Genomic DNA, 18,378 nt, shown 5'->3' on the forward strand with positions numbered 1-18,378 from the left:
GTCATAGTGTTTATTTTCTTGTCCTAGTTTCTTGGTTTGTAATATGTCTAATAAAACCGACTTGCGTTTGCAGCTGGCCTCCTCCATGTTACATGTGGCTCCGCGCTCTCACATCTGCACAGATCTGATTGGCAGAGGAGAGCGTGTGGTGATCTTACAGCACACGTGATTGGTCTGCAAGTTTACTGCGCTGCAAAGCACGTAAACCATAAAGACAATAAACGTTCCGCCGCTTTAAATGAACACTGTCAGAATTAAATATATAAACTCACCTAAATTACCCTTTCTTACTTATGGCAAGGCATACTCAACTAAGCAAATCCACACTCTTTAAATATATTATTAGTTCTAAAGGCCAATGCAGTGCACCTGTAAATCAGTAAAGTTTTTACCATTTTTTAACATTCATATCATGAAAAAGGTGCAACATATCAGGATTATAAAATATTTGTTCTTAATTTATGAAGTTAGCGGTAACATGTATGATTCTGTGTTTAAAACACATGTTTAACTAGTGGTGGAGATCTCTGTGGGCTTGAACAAACGAGGTATTTAAACATACATGAAAACATAACGTGGAATTCTATAAATATCATCCCTGGATAAGAATCATTTTTCTGAACCAATAAAAAGGCATTGGTAAATGCACTGGTGCAGTTTGAGATTACACTGTTGAGTAAAACACTTCCAAAAGTCTGAGCACTGATACGGTTTCTATCTTGTGTGAATGCACTTGTGTTTTTTTAGATGACGCTGTGTAGTAAAACTTTTCCCACAGTCTGAGCAGTAATACGGTTTCTCTCCTGTGTGAATGCGCTGGTGTATTTTGAGATCACTCTGTTTAGTAAAACTCTTGACAGATTGTTGATTTTTCTCCATGTCGGGACTTGGCTTCTGTTAAATGTAGCAAACAATTTCTGTGTGTTCTGGAGATTCTTCAGGATGGCTAGTGCTTCACCGCTTTCAGCAGTTTAACACTGATCTTAGTTAAATATCCTGGTTGTTGGTAGGGATGAAAATCAGGATAAACCTTGGGATATTCTGTAAAAAAAAACAAAGAAAAATTGTATTACGTATTAAAATAAAAGCAGGTAAATTATCCAAAAATAATTACCTACATCAGTTACACTATATGGACAAAACTACTGGGACACCATATTGCCATAAAAGTTTCTGTACGTTTATCCCACTCCAAGGCCCTGTCCACACGAAGCCGGATATTTTTAAAAGGTTTTTGTCTTGTCCACACAAGCAGCGTTTTTAGAAATATCTCCGTCCACATGGAAACGCCACAACACTTAAAAATGCTAAAATGTTTTCTCGTCAGTCCTCAGTAGCAACTTCTTATTTTTTTATTTTTTTTTATTGTCCCAACAATTTTTTTCCGTTTGCAGCAAGGTCTGTACCTCTGGACAGGAGGATTGGAAAAAACTGCACACAGCACATTTCAGTTACCTCCACTGTGTTTACTAAAGTGAGAGTAAAATTAAATTAAGCTGTTAACGTTATTAATCCACACATCGCAGAGATATCAGAACCAATACAGGTGCTGTCCCTGTTTCAGGCTTTACGCTCACTGGTTTTATACTGATCACAACACACCTGATCCAAATAATCAACTAACTATCTGCCCTCGCTGAGGCGAGCTGAGTGATACAGCAGAATAGCATTAAGGTGCTTGCACACTGAACGCGGTATGCCGCGCGGCATTCCGCTGTGCTGCCGCTCTGCTCTACGCTGGTCAGTTGCGGGTGCGTTGCGCTGCTGCTGACGCCAAGCGTCTCCTGCTGATAATAGGCGGAGTTTTCTAAAACCCATCACCTCTGTGAGCGGTGTTTTGTAGTTTTGAGTCTCTACAGCCTCTGTGGATCTGTATATGTTTCTCAGCCTCAGAACAAAGCTCTGATTCTTCTCTTCCTCCTGTTATCTCTATATGAGTGTAGGGAAGTGATGTACAGCTGAGGGGATTCACTAATCGCTATTATTAGTCTCTCGCGCACGTTTATTGTTGTTTGGACTACAGTTTCTCTCTAGTCGCGTGAGTTCACGTCATGCGTTTTCTGCCGAGGTACCGCTTGCCGCGAGGTCAAAGTTGAACCATGTTGAAGTTTGCCCGCGGTAAGCGGTAGCGCGGTGGAGGCGTGGTTATGGGCGGGGAAACGCGCCGCTTTCCGCTCTGCTCCGCGGCAGCGACGCACCGCTCTACCGCTCTAGACACTATTGAATCCTATGGGGGTCAGCGTACCGCGCCGCACCTACCGCGTGCAGTGTGCAAGCACCTTTAGTGTTACTCCAAAACCGCAGAGCTAACCCAGCTAACTGAAGAACCACTCAACGTAAAAATGCTTAATGTGGGGTTTCTTTCCACTGAAGCCTGTTATAAGGATGAATCTTAACGTGGCTTAATATAATTACTAAAACTAGGAGAAACGGGTTCCGGGTTATGGCGTCTTAGTGAGAGGCTGCACGCACGTGAGGCTCGCTGCTGTATCTCTTAAATTAATCCTTAAATGTGACCAGTAGACGCAGTTTTACTCCTTTTAAACACACGTACCTTTGCTGAACACCATGCCACCGAAAAACGCCAAATCTGGTCAACAACCAGGTAAAACAACACCACAAGACGGAGGGGCTAATGGAGCTAATGTAGCTATGGCTAATGCTAGCAAGGTAACGCTGGATTCTCCCACTGAAGACGCTACACAAGAGGGACCCACAAATAGTGATATTCTCAAAGAAATTCGCTTGCTGAAAGAGGATATGAGCAAACAATCGATTGATACGTTGAAAGCAATTAGCGATATAAAAGCGGACATCCAGTCACTCGCAAAGAATTGGGGAGACGGAACAACGAATTTCCCAAACAGAAGATGATGTGACCTCTCTTCAAGGCAAAGTGAAACAGTGGAGACGCTTGGCGACAGAATTACGGAACAAGAGGACAGGAGCAGACGTTCTAACCTAAGGTTGGACTGCCTGAACGAAAGCTAGAAGATGGTCAGCGGCGTTATAGGTCAAACAAACGACGCTGTGAAGATGGTCCTAATCCGGACAAGGAGGAGGAAGATGGTAGTGGGACAAGTGAGTGGATCAACTTGATGAAAAGGCTCAGGCCTTCTACAGACAACATTTCATCGATCAAAGCAGCAATGCAGAAAACCTTCACCTGGCGCAGATCATGGATAGCCAAACATTCCCCCTCCCTGTCTGAAATCTTTGAGGAATACCCACGCTTCTTGGATATGCCAACTCTGGTAGGTAAATTACATTTTGCTTTTTCATTAGGGCTCACTGTCAGTTTTATGCCATGTGTAATGTAAATAACTTGATAATATTGTTAAGGGTTATTGTATAACACCGTTTAGCTGAAAAACATGTGCACTCATGGAGGTGATATGAATTTCTCAGTCAGTTAATTTATGATAAAAGTGAAAAAAGGTCTGTGGCCTGTTTGGAACTCAGTTTGGCAATTTGGGTGTTATAGCTGGTATTATGTACCTAAATTAAAATGTCTCATTTTTTTGTTTCTTAAAAGCTTGATACAGAGTTTGGTAAAATGTTTGAGGGAAAAGGAGATTTGTTCTTAAGAAGATGGGAGGCTACCATCATTCCCAAGTTGAAGGCAATTGCCATCATGGAGACAGGTGATCTTGCATCTCTTAAGGACATGGAAAACCAGAATGAAGGTATATATTTTCAAATATAACTCTCATTAGATTTCACATATAATGCTACAGCCTCTGTGTAATCTTATTTTATTTCTGTCTGTGTCTCATTTTCAGATGAGAAGTGTTACACTATGCTTGTAGTCCTTACACATCTTCTGCCACCAGTCGCAATGAGTCGCTGTTGAGTGAAGTTTGCATTAACATTCCTTGTTGATTTTGTTCCAGTAAGTCCATCTATCGATTTGTCTGTCTATCTAGAATAATTTTATTATAAGATACATTTTGCCTTTTTTAGTAAACAAATAAATCATAAAGGACATTGAAGGTGGCTGATTTAGTTTAATCAAGTGTGAAAGTATGTAATTGTGTACATGCTTATTAACTGGAGTAACATAAAATTTAGAAACTGTTAAATCGGTCGTTTGTATTTTTAGTAAGTGTTTGCAGTAACAACTGATTAAACTCAAATTTTGGTTTCTTTTGCTTGGTTACATTTTAGGCTGGAAGCAGCATTGCTTCTCTTTGTGCTGTCTGTCCTTCACAGACCCACCAGCCCCAGCTAATCTGTGTTGGAAATCTGAGGGCTGCCGCAAAGCAACATGTCATCGTTGGAAAGAGTGACCGAATCACTATTCCCCTTGAAGAAGGACTGACATCTGCTGTGGCCAAGCTATTTAAGCTCTACTGGGTGTGTAACCTGGCCTATCCATGTCAGCTAAGCTCTGTGTTCTGCTTCTTTGAACACATCTATGACATGCCTCTCTCAACTAGCCGGAAAGCTAAGGTACTGAAGCTCATTTCGAAGGTTAAAGCATCACAATTTACAGCATAATGTACCCTTGTCCAGAATGTCGACAGTCACAATTCACAGAAGTAAAGAAGCTAATTTGGCATCTTCGTGAAATACATGCATTGTCAAAGGGACTGAACTTCATTCTTATTTGCAGCCAGGATGGTTGTCCAAGGACTTACCACAACATCAAATCATTTACTAAGCATCTTTACAGAGATCACCAGTTAACATGTACCACCGTGCACTATTTGTTACTTCACATACTGTACTTGGCCTAACATATAGAACAGGTAGTGTGCTGCCACTTAAAACCAAACACTGTGGAGAATGTTTGTTTGGTGAGATAGTTCACATCATACCACGGGCTGATGCTGAGTCCTTTTTGATGTTTATCTGGATTATTTAAATTGAGTACTTTGATGAGCATTTTTATGCATATGTCAAGCGAACCAATGACTATGAAATGATCAGCTTAGATGATGCTTCAGATGTTAGGCCTCTTGATGTACTAGCCATTTACAACACAGACAAGCTGTACTTGAATCCAAGATCCAAATTGTTTAGCCTCACGTTTTGTAGTTCTGTTTTTATAAAAAGGGAAATTTATTTCTGTACTGATGTTCAATGTTAAATTCATCAGGTTTTCTAAAAATACGTGAGAACAGTGAACAATTGTGACTAATTTTATATGAGCTATGTTTTATACACCCCTTTACTGTTTGGACTTTTGTTTTTAGGTGTTCATTATCACAAAAGACAATGAATTAATCACAAGCATGCATGTTTTTACATTTAAAATATCTAAAAAACATCGAGTTAATTTATTACTTATACCAAACGAAACTGTAACATTTTAAATGTAAAAACAGTCATGTTTGTTACAGTTCAAAATCAAACACGTGAATGGTAATTCATTGCTAATTCCAAAAGAAAATTGAACCATATATAGGCATGATAATAAAAATGGAATTGAATTAATTCGTTTCAAGATATTTGATACATTATCTTGATTGTGCATAATCAACACAAGTTGTGTAAAAAATTACACATTTGTGAGTTCATTAGCCTGACACATTTAGTGTGTAAAATTGGATTACACACTGGATGTGTCAGAATCAACACAACATGTGTCGTCTCTGAGCACACTCCCACAATGTGTTAAAATTCAACACAGTCTGAGTCATTTTTGACACATTTCTTTTTAGAGTGTACGTAAAAGACTTCCTAAAATCAAACTTGGGTAAAGGGAGGAACTAGAAGAGTTTGTGATACAGGGAGGAAAAAAGGAGGAAAAAAAAGAAGCGAGCCAGAGCTCAGGGTAAAAACTGGCATAGATTTATTTTTATGCAAACTAAGATCCAACACTGAGTGACTGTAGACAGGTGTTTCAGTTTCATTGTCCAACCCCGGTATGTCCCAAATGTGTCTATAAACTGGGTATAGGATATATATGATATCTCAATAAATTTTATAAAACATATTTTCTTTTTGTTTAGTTTTTTTCAGCTCAGAAAGTCATTTTGTTACATTTGTAATAATACTTTTCATTAATTTAAGTAATGTCTTTTTGTCCACAGATCTTTCAGACACATCCCATGTAAAAATGTCCCCAGAACTCGTCAAGCTAGTCATACGGTTAGCTTATTAGAATAGGCAGCAGTGACTTCATTTAACTCACAATAGAAAAAAGGACAATTCTGTTTATATTCTTTTTCCTAAAGTTCATATTAATACTTGTAAAGGGTTAATCTTTTAGTGGGTGTTAACATATGAACAGCTCAGGCATGAGGGATTGTGGTAGCTGCCTAGCGTTTCATACACAGCCAGTCTAGCTCTGCTCTCTCCTACTGGTATGCAGATTAGCTAAGTGTCAAACGGTCAGGTTGTTACCGTCATTTAATGGTCCATATTATGTCAATTTACATTTGAGATTTGTAGGTATAAACATACACATATTCACACACATATTTTTTCACAGTTTATTTTTTCACCTGCATATCCGATTAGCCTAAATTTTACCCTGTATATTTAATTCCCAGCGCCAGAGAGCTTTATTTTCGTGATAAATATTTCTTAAAACTGCATTGACACTAATGTGGTGACGTGTTCGTGTGTGTTGTGTTGGTACATGTAGATCAGGTGCAGCAGTGCTGCTGGGGTTTTTAAACACAGGGTTCAAACACCTTTTACAAGGTAAAATTCAAGCACTTTTCAAGCACGGTGATATCTCAAAACTGCGATTCAGCGATAATCAATATATTGCAAAACTATTCTCCACACTTCACAGCGACTGAGCTACTGAGAAAAAAAACACTTCTATGTAAGTAAATAGCAGGAGTTATGGATTTATTGGTGTCAGTTTCACACAAGTTAAATACCAATGTTCTCAAAATACTGAGTATCTCAACATAATGTGTATCCAATAAATTTCGTTCCACTTCACGATTGAAAGATTATTGATCTTCTGTTCGAATTAAGATGTATCTGGCATGATACGTCATAAAGAAGAAAAAGAGATCCAGTCCAAAATTTTAGTTCCGTCAGATTTTATTCAAAGAATCTTCTGAGCAAAACAGTTTTTTTGGATACATCAAAAATTGAGTAAAAAGATTATTGAAAAATGAATTGAAATAAAAAGGTGAAAATAAGAGGAAAACCCCAAAGGTGAGAAAAGTTGGGGTTTCCAGAGTTCTCGGCTGTGTGAACAGGACCTGTGGCTCTGTAGTCCCTCTCGGGAGAAGCTCTCCCGCCCAACTCTACTCTTCTTCCTAGACAGAGTCTAATAAAAACAGGCATTCGCCTGGCCTCAGTGTAATAGTGTGTGAGGAGGCTCCTCACACCCCCCGGATCCTGATACTGATAAGCAGTTATTCATCCTATACATCAGCCGAGAACTCGGTCACCCCAACCTTATCAGACTATAGATTACATGTACAGAAACTCATGGTTCTGCTGGAAAAAATCAATCATGCTAAGTTGCAAGAAAAACGGCCTTGCTTTGAGCACAAGGACACAATATACATACATTCTAAGTCACAATGTGAATCATCATGAATCGTGCTAAATGCTTGAATAACATACTGATTAAGTTAAATGCTGATTTAGTTACACACAGATTAACCCTTTAATCAATGAACAATGAACATAGTAAGGCAAAACTCCTCCGTATTCTTACACACTTGTTAATTCTTCACAAAAAACAAACAAAAAAATCATATATTTATGTTTGAAGCCCAAAATGTGCCAAAAGTTTGAAAAGTTCAAAGGGGGGGGGGCGAATACTTTTGCAAGGCACTGTATATAGTGGTTGCTTGAATGTATGTTTGGCTGTGTACAAAAGCTTTTGGCTAAATGCTTAAGTTGAAAGAATAGATAAGATTGCAGATCTTGCAATATAAAAGCCTTTTATTGAATCACATAGATATGAATATGAGTAAATACATAAGGTGATGTAAAACAACGATAATAGCTGGTACTGGATAAAACAATCAATAAACTAAATGGATTAGATATTTTTAGTACCTTTAGATATATATAAAAAAAACCTTTTAGCAAAACGATACCAAATAAGGAAAAGATAACAGAGTATATAACTTTAGCAACACAACACAACCAAATATCTCTGTAGATTAACTTGCAGATTTTTAATCAGACTGACTGAACCATAGACCAATGAGAATCCAGTAGAGCAGGGGTGTCAAACTCATTTTGGCCGAGGGCCACATTGGCATATTGGCTGTCCTCTGAGGGCCAGATGGAACTTATAAATGTAATAAAATGTAACCAAATGTAATATAAAATGAATGTAATTACTCCTTAATGTTAAATAACTCTCAATATACTATTTATTCAATCAAATATTACAGTTGCATGGAAAAAATGTTTGCTTGTTGCTCTATTAACATAAATCCTTTTAATTTGTCATGTTAGTGAATAGGAATGACATAAAATACAAGTTACATTAACTTTGATCAAAACGTTTGATACTGAAATAAGGCTTAATAAATATAAAATTAAAAATTGTGAGCTGTTAAGAACATGTGACAGATTTAGCATTTCCTCAGATTTAGCATTTCCTCAGATTTAGCAGTTCCTCATACAACCACTAGTCGGAGCTGCAGCAGCAGCAGCACAAGCCCGCAGTCTTTACTGAGTCAGAGCTACAGCCCAGCCACGGGCTACAGGGCTCAGCTGAGGCAGTCTGGAGCGTTTTTACAGTTTTTAAAATTCTTCTGTGTAGAAAATAAAGATTTTAACCCCACTAACCGAATAATACAACTCTCTACAGTTCATCTTTCAGCCCAAGCAGCTAACAGCAGCAGTTTAGAGCAGCCGTCACGGAGTCACTGCTCGGATAACATTATAAACAGGTCAGTTAGCGCGCTGCTAACCTCAGGATGTTTATAACTACGGAGTTTAGAACACACCATGGCTGCAAGGTTAGACTGTTGAAGGCTACTGAAGACTATTAAAGGCTATTGGAGGTTATTGAAAGGGTTATTGGGGGCAGAAATCAGTACAGGCTGGTTAGATAAGTGATTCACGTCCTCGTCCTTTGCTGTGGTGAAACTGTGACTAGCGCTGTCACAGTGATGTTTATTAAAATGATTGTTTATTAATATTAATATTTATATTGTCTTATAAATATTTACACAGAACTTATATCTCTTCTAAAAAGCGTTTATTTTGGTCAGTAACACTCTTCGTAACACAAAAGGCATACCGGTCTTTCGCCTTGAAGCACAACCGTCCGTCTGCATCAACTTCTCTTTTTCTGTACATTATGGGATAAACGTTTGTATGTCTCAATTCCACCCGCGAAGTTACGCCTTCCCTCCGGCAGGGTTTCCACATCAATGACTACACTGCCGTGTAGTGGCAGTAAGCCGTAACTTCGCGGATAATACAATCGACAAGCATTGTGGGAAATGTAGTTTTTGGTCAAAGAACGCTTCTGACCTATTTATTATAGACACTAAGATCTTACAAGCTCTCGCTTGGATGTGGCCACATTTGGCCCGCGGGCCTTGTGTTTGACACATGTGCAGTAGAGGGAATCAAGGATCCTGCAGTCTTACTGCTGCACAGCCTGCTGAGTGTTGCTTTCAGTATGGAAACTACAGCTAGACCGTTTTTTTTTTTTTTGTTTTTTTTTTAACTCTGAAAAGGATTTTGTTGGCCTTTTGTTGCAAGCTAAGAATATTCTCTACTCTTAAGAATACTCTACTCCTTTAAACTACGACATCTAAATTTTAAAAGACTAAGTAATGCTAATCTAACATCTGGAGCAAACACTGGCAGTGCCCTCGCTCCAACTACAAACTACAAATGTGGAGTGGAGGAAAAAATAAAGAAAGTTTTTATATTTAAACAATTGAGAATGTGTTAAGGCTGTAAATGACATAAGTTGACCAAATGATCATTTCCTACTTATGGCAAAGCATATTCAATTTTTAAACCTAAAAATGTCCCAGAATGATAAAATCCTCACTTTTGTTTATTATTAGTTCTAAAGCTAATGCTGAGATTTAATATACGATTTTACTCTGAGCTAGCATCATCGCTTTACTATTTATTCAGCATATCACTGAAAAAATTGTAAAAATGTATGTTCCTAGTTTATGCTGTTAGTGGTACCATTTATGATTCTGTGTGTAAAAACTTCTTAAAACACAACACTAAGTGTTGAAGAGCTCTGCAGGCATTAACTAATGTAGGTATACAAACATACATAAAAACACAGCATGAAATTCAGTAAACATCATCTCTGGATAAGATTCATTTTTCTGAACCTGTAAAAAGCCATTTTTAAATGAAGTTCTTGTAACAGAGTGAAGATTTTGTGCATGATGAGGTGTTTTTGGCTGTCTGAAAGATTTAAGGTTTGCATTTTTATGGCAGAGGAACAGATTTGGGATACTTTTCTATCTTTTGTGAATGCACTGATGTAATATAAGTTCACTCTGTAAAGTAAAACTCTTCCCACAGTCTGAGCAGTGATACGGTTTCTCTCCTGTGTGAATGCGCTGATGCAGTTTGAGATTACTCTGTTCAGTAAAACACTTATCACAGTCTGAGCAGTGATACGGTTTCTCTCCTGTGTGAATGCGCTGGTGTTTTTTGAGATTACTCTGTTTAGTAAAACTCTTCCCACAGTCTGAGCAGTAATACGGTTTCTCTCCTGTGTGAATGCGCTGGTGCAGTTTGAGAGTACTCTGTTCAGTAAAACTCTTCCCACAGTCTGAACAGTGATACGGTTTCTCTCCTGTGTGAATGCGTTGGTGTATTTTGAGAGCACTCTGTTGATTAAAACTCTTCCCACAGTCTGAGCAGTAATACGGTTTCTCTCCTGTGTGAATGCGCTGGTGTATTTTGAGATGACTCTGTTGAGTAAAACTCTTCCCACAATCGGAGCAGTAATACGGTTTCTCTCCTGTGTGAATGCGTTGGTGTATTTTGAGAGTACTCTGTTGATTAAAACTCTTCCCACAGTCTGAGCAGTGATATGGTTTCTCTCCTGTGTGAATGCGCTGGTGTTTTTTGAGATGACTCTGTTTAGTAAAACTCTTCCCACAGTCTGAGCAGTGATGTGGTTTCTCTCCTGTGTGAATGCGCTGGTGTTTTTTGATATCACTCTGTTTAGTAAAACTCTTGACAGAGTGCTGATGTTTCTCCATGTTGGGACTTGGCTCCATCTGTCTGTGAAATGCAGCAAACAATTTCTGCGTTTTCAGGAGATTCTTCTGGACGGCTTGTGCTTCACCTCTTTCAGCAGTTTAACACTGCTCTTTATTAAATATCCTGGTTGTTTATTCTGGAAAAACAAAGAAAAAAAATGTTGTGTATTAAAATAAAAGCAGGTCAATTAACCAAAAAGAATTACCTACATTAGTTACACTATATGGAGAAAAATACTGGGACACCTTCATACTCCAATAAAGGCTTCAGTACTTTTATCCCATTATAAATTCACAGACATTTTAATATGTAGTTGTATCTTGACTGTCAGCAGGCTGCAGCTGCAAAATGTATGTAGCAGAAACACTGCTGCTGTCCTGAGCACTGAATACAGTGTTATACTACTACTTTAGTAGTATCACACTTTACACTATAATCCATACTACTAAAACTTGAAGCTCGGCTGCGCTCCGGTCCACACCTAGAACCTCCCGCTATGAAGCCGAGCGGAGCGCAGTGCGGCCGAACCGAGTTCCTCGATTAGGCTCGGCCCTGATGCAGAATTTTAGATTTTAGATGCAGAATGAGCACACCTGATGCTTCCACAAGTGATTAAACAGGAGAGATAGTTGAGGGAGGCAGGTCTAATTCAGTGGTTCGGCTTTCAAAGGTCTGATAAACTTCAGCTTGCTCCCAATTGTGCCAGAAAGTGGAGTTGAAGCACTTATGTAGTTTATGTTGTATCTAAGTTATTTATAGTTGATATAGGTTTGTTTATTTGACGGTGATATCGTGTTCCTTTTATATAAATGAAGGCTTTCTGCATTCTTTATCCTGGATGAGGCACTTTTGTTTTGATCTGTTAAATATGTTTACAAAAGGATAAGAAGCTCTGCCTCTGTTGTAATGTAAAGTTATTTATATTGGTAAAATGTAAATAGGTTATTGGTTTGTGTTTGACAGAGATGTCATGTTTTTATATTGCTACATGCAAATAAAGGTGAGCATTAATTCATTCTGACCATTTTTTATTTCTAAAGTATTATACAGTTTTTTATGAGAGGAGGCTTTAAAGACAGTAATAGGTACAGATTTCCATTGCAGGGATTCCTAACAGTTTTTCTGAGGCCTTCCAAATATTTATACCGATATCGAAATTATATTGTATCGACCGAAATTAAGGAATGTATCGTGATATAAATTTTGGCCATATCGTCCAGCACTAGCTGTAAATATGTCATACTGCTCTAACAAAGTGTATCTCATTTTATCTTATAAATATCTTTATAATTTTCTGACTTGCAGTATATCTCTACCCCTCACCTTTTATAATCAAATATTTAGTTTTTCAATACAATAATTTCAGTGACCGGAAGCAGAAAAAGCCTGTATTAAATGTATATGCTTGATGAAGAGTCTCGACCTACCCCTTCCTGTTTTTATGTTCTAGAAATTAGATAATATTACTTTTTTTATTCAGGTGTAGGACCATTTATGGGATAATTTATCTGCATACAATCACAGCTCCAGAAATGACATTAATCTGTTTTAATAAGGCAGTATGCCATAAATATCGTAAGAAATAATGTTGCCAATATTTTTGAATATCATGAACTATATTACCCTGAAATATGGAGCCATATCACCCACCCCTAATTATCACATTCAGGGTAGTACTTTCTTGCTGTTTTAAGCAAAAGAAAAATTCACACTGTTTTCATTTCCTATTATATATCTTCTAGAGACATTTTATATATGTATATGTCCAGTATAATTTATTTTACTTTAATCCTGCATATATGGAGTGCATTATTAGCCAGCAAAAAGCTACACATCGGCCCTTCGTGGGCTAAGTGCGGGCACTGTGGGCAGGGGCTAGCCCATTAAAATTCCAAACAGGCCCAACATGGGTTTTCTGTGGGCAGCCTGTTCATTGGCTGGCCCACTCAAATCCTATAAAAGGCCGCTGTGGGCTAGCCTGAACTGGTCCAGTGCATTAATGCCCCTGTAGGCCCAGTGTGGGAATTATTTGGACAGCCAACACTTTGATGCGCCCACACAAATCCCAGGCAGGCCCACTGTGGGTCAGCCCACATTCAGCCTGCACCATTTCACACCCTGAAGGGCCAGTGTGGGATATATGTGGGCAAAGCACAGTTTAGCATGCCCACACAATTCCCATGCAGAGCCAGTGTGGGTCAGCCCAAATTCAGCATGCACCATTTCATACCCGGTATGGGTTATATGTCGGCAACCTGCACTTTGGCATGTGCACACAAATCTCATGCAGGGCCACTGTGGGTCAGCCCTAATTCAGCGTGCGCCATTTACACACTGTAGGCATTGTGGGTTATTTGTGGGCAGCACGCACACATATGTGAGCATGACCACACAAATCCTATGCTAGGTTACTCTGGGTCAGCCCAAATTTACCATACAATATTTTACAATCTGAAAGTTTGTGTCATAATAAGTTCATATGAAGGGTATCTGAATATTTTTTATTGTTTTTGTCTGTGAGAGCTAGGTAGATTAGCTAGCTTAGTGGATAGGAGCAACACTGTGTGAAATGTAGTATCAGCTCTGAAAGATTTTCTAAACCAAAAGTGGAGAAAAATCAAGGTACCACAGCAGAGTTGTGCAGAGACCTTTGGAGGGACACACACACACACACACACACATAGTAACATCTCATATTTTTCAAGACATATACTGTATAGCTATACATTTTTATTTATAAAAATATTTTTATTTAATATTTTGGATAGCTACGAATTTGCTCCATGGTGCTGATTCATAATCTCACCTTTATTATTGGTTGTGCTGATAATAAATAAATAAAAATATTAAATTATAAATGTTTTGTGCTTGACTATACACTTTGTGTAAGCCAGCAAGGTTATAAAAGTTACATATTTTTTTATTTTTGCATGTGATATTTAATTGTGAGGATCATGTGACCAAGGAATCCACCCCCCTCCCCCTCCCCCTCCCTGCACGTGCCTTTACCACAGAGCAACGATCAAGCTTAAAGGCAAAGTCAGTGAGTGACTTTGGTCTGTCAAAGTGACTGAAAGGTAAGTTATAATTTCTGTTCTACTATACGCTTTTCTATTTTTTGCTAAGATACGCTAATGTGGTGCTAATGCAGTTACCACTCAGGTAGCTATGTTGAAGTTAGCATTGTGCTAAAAAAAAGTTAGCATTGTTAGCAAGTTAGAATGAGAATTTACCTCACATTTAAATAACACGAGGGGCTCCCAAGTTGGCAGCTTATCTCGGCTCTTGGAAAAAGACTGCTGTTAAGTAAGTTAACTTTATATCCAAGTATGTCAACAATAACCAGCTAAGGGAGCAATGGCTTGCTAAGGGAAATATTAAGGGAAATGGAAAATGGAAAGATATCCACTTAAAGGGATAGTTCGGGATTTTTGACATGAATCTGTATGGCATCAACATGACCAGTGTCGTGCATATAAGAAACTTATAAAAGCCGATAAACTTCTCTCTAAAGCTTGCTCTTTGCGTTGCTGGTTGAAGCTGAGCGCAGCCAATGATCTGAAAGACTAGTGCGCTGCTCGCAGTTAGAATGACATGCGCACTGATCCAAAATGAAAGTAGTGCCCCAGTGATAATGAGGCGTTTTTTGTTATGCAAATAAATCACTCTTTTGCACTCGTACTGTTTTGGGAAGAAAAACGCTTTCGTTTCGTGACCCCAGCAAACATGCCGGACTACTTTCGGCTCGGACAATACTGGACAAGAACTCCGCTCACCGGACATGGTCGGGGGTAAGTCAGTGAGAATGCACGACACTGGTCATGTTGATGCCATACAGATTCATGTCAAAAATCCCGAACTATCCCTTTAAGCTAAGGGAAAGCTAGCCAGTTAAGCTAAGGGAAAGCTAGCCAGTTAAGCTAAGGGAAAGATAGCCACTTAAGCTAAGGGAAAGATAGCCAGTTATGCTAAGGGAAAGATAGCCAGTTAAGCTAAGGGAAAGCTAGCCAGTTAAGCTAAGGGAAAGCTAGCCAGTTAAGCTAAGGGAAAGCTAGCCAGTTAAGCTAAGGGAAAGCTAGCCAGTTAAGCTAAGGGAAAGCTAGCCAGCTAAGCTAACGGAAATATAGCCAGCTAAGCTAAGGGAAAGATGTCCAACTAAGCTAACGGAAATATAGCCAGTTAAGCTAATGGAAAGCTAGCCGGTTAAGCCAAGGGAAAGATATCCAGCTAAGCTAAGGGAAAGATAGCCAGCTAAGCTAAGGGAAAGATAGCCAGTTAAGCTAATGGAAAGCTAGCCAGTTAAGCTAAGGGAAAGATATTCAGTTAAGCTAAGGGAAAGATAGCCAGCTAAGCTAAGGGAAAGATAGCCAGTTAAGCTAAGGGAAAGATAGCCAGTTAAGCTAAGGGAAAGCTAGCCAGTTAAGCTAAGGGAAAGATAGCCAGTTAAGCTAATGGAAAGCTAGCCAGTTAAGATAAGGGAAAGATAGCCAGTTAAGCTAAGGGAAAGATAGCCAGTTAAGCTAAGGGAAAGCTAGCCAGTTAAGCTAAGGGAAAGCTAGCCAGTTAAGCTAAGGGAAAGATAGCCAGTTAAGCTAAGGGAAATATATCCACTTAAGCTAAGGGAAAGATAGCCAGTTAAGCTAAGGGAAAGATATCCAGCTAAGCTAACAGAAATATAGCCAGTTAAGCTAATGGAAAGCTAGCCAGTTAAGCTAAGGGAAAGATAGCCAGTTAAGCTAAGGGAAAGCTAGCCAGCTAAGCTAACGGAAATATAGCCAGCTAAGCTAAGGGAAAGATATCCAACTAAGCTAACGGAAATATAGCCAGTTAAGCTAATGGAAAGCTAGCCGGTTAAGCTAATGGAAAGCTAGCCGGTTAAGCTAAGGGAAAGATATCCAGCTAAGCTAAGGGAAAGATAGCCAGTTAAGCTAAGGGAAAGCTAGCCAGTTAAGCTAAGGGAAAGATAGCCAGCTAAGCTAAGGAAAAGATAGCCAGTTAAGCTAATGGAAAGATAGCCAGTTAAGCTAAGGGAAAGATAGCCAGTTAAGCTAAGGGAAAGCTAGCCAGCTAAGCTAACGGAAATATAGCCAGCTAAGCTAAGGGAAAGATATCCAACTAAGCTAACGGAAATATAGCCAGTTAAGCTAAGGGAAAGATAGCCACTTAAGCTAAGGGAAAGATAGCCAGCTAAGCTAACGGAAATATAGCCAGTTAAGCTAAGGGAAAGCTAGCCAGTTAAGCTAAGGGAAAGCTAGCCAGTTAAGCTAAGGGAAAGCTAGCCAGCTAAGCTAACGGAAATATAGCCAGCTAAGCTAAGGGAAAGATATCCAACTAAGCTAACGGAAATATAGCCAGTTAAGCTAATGGAAAGCTAGCCGGTTAAGCTAATGGAAAGCTAGCCGGTTAAGCTAAGGGAAAGATATCCAGCTAAGCTAAGGGAAAGATAGCCAGTTAAGCTAAGGGAAAGCTAGCCAGTTAAGCTAAGGGAAAGATAGCCAGCTAAGCTAAGGGAAAGATAGCCAGTTAAGCTAATGGAAAGCTAGCCAGTTAAGCTAAGGGAAAGATAGCCAGTTAAGCTAAGGGAAAGATAGCCAGTTAAGCTAAGGGAAAGATAGCCAGTTAAACTAAGGGAAAGATAGCCAGTTAAGCTAAGGGAAAGATAGCCAGTTAAGCTAAGGGAAAGCTAGCCAGTTAAGCTAAGGGAAAGATAGCCAGTTAAGCTAAGGGAAAGATAGTCAGTTAAGCTAAGGGAAAGATATCCAGCTAAGCTTATGGAAATATAGCCAGTTAAGCTAAGGGAAAGATAGCCAGTAAAGCTTAGGGAAAGATATCCAGTTAAGCTAAGGGAAAGATATCCAGCTAAGCTAACGGAAATATAGCCAGTTAAGCTAAGGGAAAGATAGCCAGTTAAGCTAAGGGAAAGATAGCCAGTTAAGCTAAGGGAAAGATAGCCAGTTAAGCTAAGGGAAAGATATCCAACTAAGCTAACGGAAATATAGCCAGTTAAGCTAACGGAAATATAGCCAGTTAAGCTAATGGAAAGCTAGCCGGTTAAGCTAAGGGAAAGATATCCAGCTAAGCTAAGGGAAAGATAGCCAGTTAAGCTAATGGAAAGCTAGCCAGTTAAGCTAAGGGAAAGATAGCCAGCTAAGCTAAGGGAAATATAGCCAGTTAAGCTAATGGAAAGCTAGCCAGTTAAGCTAAGGGAAAGATAGCCAGTTAAGCTAAGGGAAAGCTAGCCAGTTAAGCTAAGGGAAAGATAGCCAGCTAAGCTAAGGGAAATATAGCCAGTTAAGCTAATGGAAAGCTAGCCAGTTAAGCTAAGGGAAAGATAGCCAGTTAAGCTAATGCAAAGATAGCCAGTTAAGCTAAGGGAAAGATATCATTTTAAAAAGTTTGGTATTTTGAACCTGATATCGGCCACCTCACATGTTTATAGAATGTAACTACCAGTCACACACAGTGACTGTAAAGGCTATTTATGTTTCATCATGAATAGCCTGAAGAAATTCAAATTCAAATAACTATCACTATATAAGAATCACTGTAATCAAATACAGTCTGCAAATTTCTCTAAAATTAAGCATTGTACATGAAAAGACACTAACAGATGTAGTATTTACCTGACTGCATTCTCATATCTCTATATTATCATTTTAAGAGGCCGTGAGAAGATCAATCATGCCACCACCAAAGGATGCAGAGATCGAGCAGGTTGCAAAGGTTTGGCTTTGGAATGCACGGGACCGTTCAGGTGGACGGAAGCATCGTCTCATGCAGTCTCTTCAAAAAAATAGTTAATTCATGATCTATGCTATATTAATGCATAAACAATATTCATTTTTGATATTATGATTAACTATATCTGTTCTATTTATGTAAAGTACATCTATTTTCTCCTTCATTATTATTGCTGTGAGATAAAAACCTTAATGCAAAAACTAATGTTATATTCAATTAGAATTTTTTTACTGGTTTGATTGGGATGACATTTTGGTTCCAAGTCTACAAGCAAGAGGAATAAAATTAATAATAGAGATCAGGGGTGGGTTTCCTGAAAGCTTCGTTACGCTAAGAACTTCGTTAACTCGTACTTAAGATTGATCGTTAATTAAAGAGTGTTTCCCAAACCCGTGCGTAACTAAAGTACTACGTAAACTCGCTCGCAGATTAACGAGTGCCCTCACCCAGTCGTTATTCTTAAGAGCTTCTTTAGGGGATCTCTACTTGCAGTTCAGC

General features: G+C 38.8%; 2 protein-coding genes across 2 annotated transcripts in view; both read right to left on the reverse strand.

Annotated features, from left to right (window-relative positions):
• Window positions 1–18,378, reverse strand: part of LOC125801350 (zinc finger protein 239-like) — a 108,382-nt gene that overhangs the window by 81,437 nt on the left and 8,567 nt on the right. The window lies entirely within an intron of this gene.
• Window positions 8,146–18,378, reverse strand: part of LOC125801484 (zinc finger protein 239-like) — a 236,224-nt gene continuing 225,991 nt past the window's right edge. Inside the window, exon 2 of the mRNA XM_049478266.1 lies at window positions 8,146–11,275. Coding sequence (XP_049334223.1) covers window positions 10,386–11,156 — 771 coding nt within the window. The 5' untranslated portion in view covers window positions 11,157–11,275 and the 3' untranslated portion in view covers window positions 8,146–10,385. The remainder of the gene's footprint in view (window positions 11,276–18,378) is intronic.

The sequence above is a fragment of the Astyanax mexicanus genome, chromosome 4 (assembly GCF_023375975.1).
Source record: "Astyanax mexicanus isolate ESR-SI-001 chromosome 4, AstMex3_surface, whole genome shotgun sequence".
Classification (NCBI taxonomy): domain Eukaryota; kingdom Metazoa; phylum Chordata; class Actinopteri; order Characiformes; family Acestrorhamphidae; genus Astyanax; species Astyanax mexicanus.